The sequence below is a fragment of the Diadema setosum genome, chromosome 21, assembly GCF_964275005.1.
Source record: "Diadema setosum chromosome 21, eeDiaSeto1, whole genome shotgun sequence".
Classification (NCBI taxonomy): domain Eukaryota; kingdom Metazoa; phylum Echinodermata; class Echinoidea; order Diadematoida; family Diadematidae; genus Diadema; species Diadema setosum.
In genome coordinates, this window is record NC_092705.1 from 25,803,414 (window position 1) to 25,810,951 (window position 7,538).

The 7,538-nt window shown below is 40.8% G+C and overlaps 1 protein-coding gene across 1 annotated transcript; it reads left to right on the forward strand.

The window, feature by feature from the left end:
* Nucleotides 1-288: 288 nt before the first annotated feature.
* Nucleotides 289-2,664, forward strand: LOC140244437 (uncharacterized). Its single transcript, XM_072324077.1, has 2 exons — nucleotides 289-580; nucleotides 1,195-2,664. The coding sequence occupies exons 1-2, from the start codon at nucleotides 289-291 to the stop codon at nucleotides 2,556-2,558; spliced, it is 1,656 nt and encodes a 551-aa protein (XP_072180178.1). The 3' UTR covers nucleotides 2,559-2,664.
* Nucleotides 2,665-7,538: the final 4,874 nt, after the last annotated feature.

Below are 7,538 nucleotides of genomic sequence, written 5' to 3' on the forward strand. Positions count from 1 at the left end.
ATGAATCCAATGTACAGCAATATCTCTTCAGTATTGCAAGTATTAAAGTTGTGACGCGTTTACTTGGGAATATTCTAAATGTGGTCTATAATTATCTTTTTATGACCCGCAGGCCCTCAAAATATTACGTTGACAACGTGATGAAAACGCAGACGTAACAACAATAATATTTTTTTTTCTTGTCCCCTTGCCATCTTCAGATTGTCGTCATGAATCTAGAACCAACGTCTGTAACTTCTTTGGAGTCACGAACAACCATCGCATGATAACTGCATGGTTATCTTCATCATGACCAACGTGGAGCGGTTCACCCGTCCTCTCCAGAGTCGAGAATCTGGAGCGACCTCCGCCGCCAGGCCAGGCGCCGACGACGAGGAAGAGACGCCGTGGATGGCCCAGTACCGTGATGCACGCAAGAGGCAGCTCGACTGCACCCGTCGAACTAAAGCCCTGCGGCTGAAGCTCCTCAGGCAGCAAGAAACGGATCTGGAGAAGTACCGGCGAGGAATTTTGACGGGCAGCCCCTCGAAGGTCAGAGTGGACTCGTTCAGTGTGGCGAAGTCTCCGACGAGAAAGAGCGGTACGCACTGTTTAACCATTTGCGTGTTCTTGAACTAGCTCATAAGAGCTGTCGTATACAGTATAGTTCCAGGTGCACGTGATTCTGACTTTTAACTTAAACCCATGGCGGCGTAAGCACAGAGTTTGACGAAATTCAACGTTGCAAATGCACTCGATGTTCGATGACTGATAAAAGTAATCCTCATAGTAATGCTCAGGTTGGTGTCATAAGACTTTTTGACTTATTTTGTCCAATGCTAAAATTCTTACCCGAACGAACGCAGGCTATAACGAAGGAAGTCAATCTTGGGAATGTGTCAGTGTTCAAATTATTTTGAGAGGAAATCAGTATTGATGCAATGCACTCGTGACAGACTGTGACTGATGTTCATATCATGTTAAAAACGAATTTAGTCAATTTTGAGGATTCAAAGAGAGAGATAGCTTACCGCTTACTTTAGCTATGTTCACCCAGTTTCAGTTTGTCTTATTTCAAATGGTCACATACGATATCAAATTAGAAGCAAGATTATAAAAGAAAATCAAGATGATCTTGGCAAGCTATCCTAGTAAAAATGATCACGTGAAAAGCAACAACCTAACATAATCATCATTACTGGTCTGACTTTGTAGGGTCCATCTCACCAAGCCGACGGATACGAAACTCATCACCGCGTCGAGATGGGGCATCCAACTCTCCTCCTTCACCAGTTGCTAAGCAACCAACAAAGGATGTTATCCAGCTGGGTGCTGCGATGGTACGCGACCCATCCGGTAAGAAGGGAGAATCGGTCTCCGCCCCATCGACATCCACCGGGCAATCGTGGCCACGCAGGCAGTCCGCTCCACAACTCCGCAACCCGCCACGACGGCTAAAAGCGCTGGAGAGGTACCGAAACGTGACGCAGTCAGACTTCGGGAAGCGCAGGATGGATTTCAGAAATTTGCGGAAGGCACTACCTCCGTTAAAAAGTGGGCAAAACGACCAAAATAAAACTGCGAGAACTGAAAATTCAGCCGAGGTTAGGGAAAGGGATGTAGGGCTGGAAATCAAACCCTCAACGAGTAGCGATTCTCTAGTCAAATTCCGGCTTCCTCTAATGGAGTGGGGGAAACGTGAGGGCGCTATCATTCCGCTTTCCGGCAAGCACTTGAGAGACTTTGTGTACGGTCAGAAGAGTCTCGCAGACGACGACGCGGGACCGCGGTTAAATGCTTCGAGAACGTCGTGTGTTGTCTGCCAGTTGCAACGCGCGGGAAAAGTGAGCATACACGTACCGCGAACGGACGTCGTCAATCATGACATATTGAATCATTATGGGTGTGGTAATCATGCTGAGAGGGCTGGCAATGATGACGTCGATGATCAGCATGCAGACATAGGTCGTCTTCGGCGGAATGTCGACGACTCCGTGCCACCAAAAGGTACAGCAATAATTGACAACTCTAGCAACGGAAACGAGGTCGAGCGTGATGGACATCGCGATGGTGACGAATTTCACATCAGCAGTAGATCTACAAATCGGAAACGAGAAAACGACAAGGCTCAAGACTCCCCCATCGGAAGCCGGCTGTCTCTCACTCACACGAATATAACACCATCGAAAGCGTTCGACAAACCCAACGAAGAAGCAAAGAGTGATGGTGATGAAGTCGGTATAACATCACGTCAAAACAATATTGACGAGGGCGCCTCTGATATCTTCGAAGAAGTCGACATCCCGATCGTTGCAGAGGATGAAAACAACTTCGAGGACGAGAGCAAACCGTCGTCGAGCACTTTGAAAAGCGACATCCATCGCCGTTCCGTGAATCAGATGATCAGTTCTATTCAGGAGCTCGCCAAGTGGTACGAACGGTATCCCAGCACGCCGGTCCTGTACTGGGAGCGGGAATTCCAGGAGACCCTCCCCTACTGCCAGCGATACAGACCACGTGACACGTACATCCACAGCTTTGCTCGTCTATCGTCTGGACTCTTTTCTACCTGGCCATAGCGTATGGTATCAATAACTCGGCAGAGACTCTCCTATTAAAGGCATTTCGTTATCGGCTCATGTACACATTACCCGAATTATCTTTCTCTTTTTTACTCTCAGTTGGTTAGGCACTTCACTCGTTTTCAAATCGACATTATGCATAAGCTTGCCGGACGTACAAATTATTAACACATGTTAAACAAAGAGTGCACTCGCGTAGGCGAGATGATGGGAATGACCCCTTAATTACCACATGGAGGAGTAATTACTTAATCGTTTTGTGTGAAATGCATCAAAAATTTTATCCATTATTATTGCCTAATACTAAGTTCCAGTAAACCCTTAGATATGAATTACATGAATAGTCATTACAACACAAATTAATACCTGCTTGAAGTTACAAACCAACATGCCTGTTCGTGGCAAAAGACCTTTTCTGCTCATGTGCAACGTGAAACTACGAACTTGCTTATTGTAATGACGTTTTCCGTCTGTTGTTTGGTGTCACTTCGGTTTATTGGAGGCTCCCGTCCAGCATATATAAACTTTTCCGAACAAGATTTCATTTTTTCAATATTATGATCGGTTCCCGAGTAGATATAGCTGAGATTTTTTTTCTTCGATGGCTGCCTACACTTTCCTTCGGCCAAACTTCGGCCACTAATCGAGACTCGATCAGCAAACATCCGAACGCCGAACGCTGATCGGTCACAATTCGTTAGCCTTTCGCTGACCGTGTGACGAGTAAGTATAAAGCAGTATGTCCAGGAACAAACGTACATCTAGGTCCTCCAGTAGGGCAGCTTTACACTTGGCAATGTCTGAAAGATTGCTGAGTGCCTTACAAACATCGTCAAGCAGTATTTCGATTAGAATGACCACATCGATTACTCCAAATTGCCGAACAGTTTTTCACCACTGGCCAAAGTTAATGTTAGTAAATATTGACGGCAGTGAAGAAGAAAATTAAGGAAAAGGGTTATGAGGAAAAAAAATGATTTAAAAAAGGAAAGACGTCGAAAATGACCACGATAAAGAAAGAGAGGAAAATGAGGTAGGAGGAAGAAAATAAGCGAAGACTACCAACGACTACGAAGATTTTTTTTTTTGTTTTTAACTGAAATATTATGAATAAAGCACACACTGCCGAAGACAGCCGCATTGGCTATTGTACTAGTACGTGCGTTATGTGTAATCTGACCTTTGATGTATGTTTAGATTACACTTATCTGAGCTTTTACATCAAGATCAATGTTATTATCTTATCTGTGCGTGACAACTGAAGTGACATTTCGTCCCCTGCGTGTTTGGCCAACTAAGTGACTACAAACTGGACTACTTTGGACTACAAACTGAATAAATTTTTGTGACGGATCTACGAGGAGGGGGTCTAGGGGTTTAACGAGCAATATTTACCAATGTTCCCAAAGAATTTGATTGGCTGGTCCTAACACAGAAACGCAGTTTTGGCCAAGATGACATGGTGCATGAAACTAAGCTTCACGAAACCAGATTTACCCTTCAATTTGGGAAGTACTACGATAGAAAAGCAATATCTAAACCAGTGATGTAAGCAGTTTATGTTGGTTTGCTAATCAGAAAGGCTTACTAGTACATAGTACTGTACTTGCATTCTCAATGACGCTTCATACTCAGATAATTTCGTCATTATCATTTTTTTTTTTTTACCTCTACCAGCCAATTTCATATCTTGTTTGAATTTCATGCATATCACCCTTCGTAAAACTTGCACGCTGCAGATTTGCCCCGGGTTTGTCCAAGGCCAAAGCGTTTACTACACCACCAAGCAATGACTGATGCACGCAGGACCACTAAACGGATTCAGGATGCATATGACTGTAAGAAGACGGAAAATTGGTTTAATAGCTTCACATCCAAGTACTTCCGACCGGAAACATAGCTAACTGTGAATTACCAATTTGATTCATTGGAAAAAAAAAAATAGCTCGCGAAATTCTTTGACTCATCTCGTCTTCCAAAGGCTGGGTTTAATGAGTTGGTAGTTTTCTTTGTGAAAACTTCAAATCTTGAGCGGTACATTTATTGTATTTCAGCTCTTTGCAACTCTACTTAAGCACATTTTCACGAGAGATGTTGGCAGAATGTGAATTACAGGATGGTAATAAAGGTATAACTTAGTTGGACCCATGCCGCTTTATCAGAATTTCTTTGTTACCGTAATACACATTGTGATTCTATTGTCATACAATATCATGTCGTTAAAACGTGTGTGTGTGTGTGTGTGTGTGTGTGTGTCGATTTGTCCACATATTGGCATTTACACAATGACGGTCAGGAAAAATACAATTATTGCATTTTTGCCATTTAAGTTTTTTTGAATTACCCTTCAAGGCTTTAACAAAGAGAGAGACAGGGAAAGGTAGAAAGATAGAGAGAGAAAAAGGGAGGAAGCCAAAATTCACGAAGGTGGTTTAAATTCAAATCATGGTTCCTGTGAATTTCTTCTGCATAAATATGACTGACAGATTGCACATGCCAACAGACATCCAGTAAGTACAAAACGCGCATTGATATGCGTGGATGTCAAATGTATGCCTATTACACACTTCAGACCATGGTCTAAAGTTGTACCATGGTCTAGGTTTAAACCTGGTTTAAACCACCTTCATGAATTTGGGCCATAGTGGCTGCATCGCGTATGTGGTCGTTCTGTCCAAACTTTCACTGTAATGTAAATATTGTACAACGTTGAAATTTCATCACAAGATTTGTCATCAGGAATAGCCTTGCATCACATCTCTAGCTCGATAGACACATACTTCTCCACACAAAAGAGTGAATACATTCCATCAGCATTTTATTTTACCACAATATAGTTCATATCTTACAAGTACATGTATAAACTGTGTTTTGTTTTTTTTTTGCCCATATTCTGAGCAAAGATAGTTTTATATTAATATATCCTCAAATGGTAAATGATGAACTGCAGTGGTTCATTTATAGCTGCTCTGTGAGCGAGTCAAATTTTCTGCATCACAAGAAATATATCAATTACACATTTTCTCCCAGTTCAAGACATCACAGATCTACTGCACTACAACTACAAACTGTGCAACACTTGATAGAAAAGTTATGCTCTCAGAGTTCTTGCCAATCAGAGACAAATGAAAAACAAGGAACTTGAAAAGTAGTTACACCTTTTTTCAGCCAAACATGTTACATTTCATCCACGTGGTATTTCCCTCAATAATCTAGTGTAACATTGAATTTGGAGAAATGAGATGCCTTTTTTATCAAACATGCCCATTTCATACTTGTACTTTTTCCCCTTTATCTACTCCATGTTGTACTGGAGTATATCAGAGAGTGTACTATATCTTCCACTTTACGCTAGCAAACATACATGTGAGTGCGATTCTCTTGTGAAATATGACTTTTTCATATAATATATATGTAAATGTCTGCAGTGAAATATGAATTTTTTAAAGCGTTCAATACCAAAATATTTCCATGGTGACAAGTCAAGTGAAACTCTGGTCATTAAAATCATCATCCCACTGCATCATTTTACTGTAGTCTGCACCCTATTTAGCAGCATATCATTTTCACTTCACAAACTTGGCCAGAACATGTGACAAAATCACATCAAAATAAATGGGCCAATGTCCATGTAAAATTCATGAAAGTTGAGAATACTGCTTCAGAATTTTGTCCGTTTAATGTCTGTGTTCTTTTGACACACATTACGAAAGAAAAACACAAGTACTGCATGAGACTTGAAGTTAAAGTGATAACAAATTTGCAATCTTAACCTACAACTGACAAGACTTTGAAATACAGCACACTTTATATGAGATCAGAGCAACTACTTTTTTTCTATTATCATTTATTATTATTATTATTTTTTTTTTACTAGTGCTTCATTTTCTTTCCTTTTTTTGTTTCACTCTCGTCTCCAAGTTTGCCAAAGGTAATTCATGAGGGAAGCAGCATCTCACAAACCAAGCTATCAATGTGTCAAAAATCGAACCAGGGAAAACCAGTAAACCCTTTGTGTGCTTTGAGCGCTGGTTGACACAGAAAACCCCATAGCATTATACACACTGTACCTGGTACAGAGAGGGTTAAAGGGAAGATAAACCCCAAGAACAATGTGGATTGAGTGAAAGCAGCAACATTAGTAGAACACATCAGTGAAAGTTTGAAGAAAATCGGACAATCGATGCAAAAGTTATGAATTTTTAAAGTTTTGGTGTTGGAACCGCTGGATGAGGAGACTACTAGAGGTTATGACGTATGAGTGGACTACAATATCAAGAAAATATAAAGAAAATACTACAAAAATCCATTTTTCATGAAAATTACAAATTCCATCAACTTGATATTGACATATGTTAAGGGTAGCAATTATTCCCCCTGCTTTCTGAAAGCGGTTGGTCCACTGCTCCTTGATAATTCTAGAAAAGTGAATTTTTGTTGAATATCCTTTATATTTTCTTTGTATTGTTGTCCACTCATACGTCATATCCTCTAGTAGTCTCCTCATCCAGCGGTTCCAACACCAAAACTTTAAAAATTCATAACTTTTGCATCGATTGTCCGATTTTCTTCAAACTTTCACTGATGTGTTCTACTAATGTTGCTGCTTTCACTCAGTCCACATTGTTCTTGGGGTTTATCTTCCCTTTAAATGACAGCCTGGTCCTCCAAACATTTCACAGACAAGGGTAAAAAGGTTTCACTTCAAAGAAACATATAAAACATTCATTCTCAACTAGAATTTCAGTCCCACAGGTTCAAGGTAAAGCACAAATGTATCCACATACAGCCTGCACTCGGATATCTGGGTAAATCCACACAGGGTAAACACATAATGGTCTCGAGTAAAATTCTCTTTCCTCTGATAAGAAAGAGAAACTTGAATACAAAAATATGGAGTGATGTAGATTTTTGGTTTCCAACAACAATAATGTCAGTTCTCATTGACAAATGGACACCACATCATGTTGCAGTGTG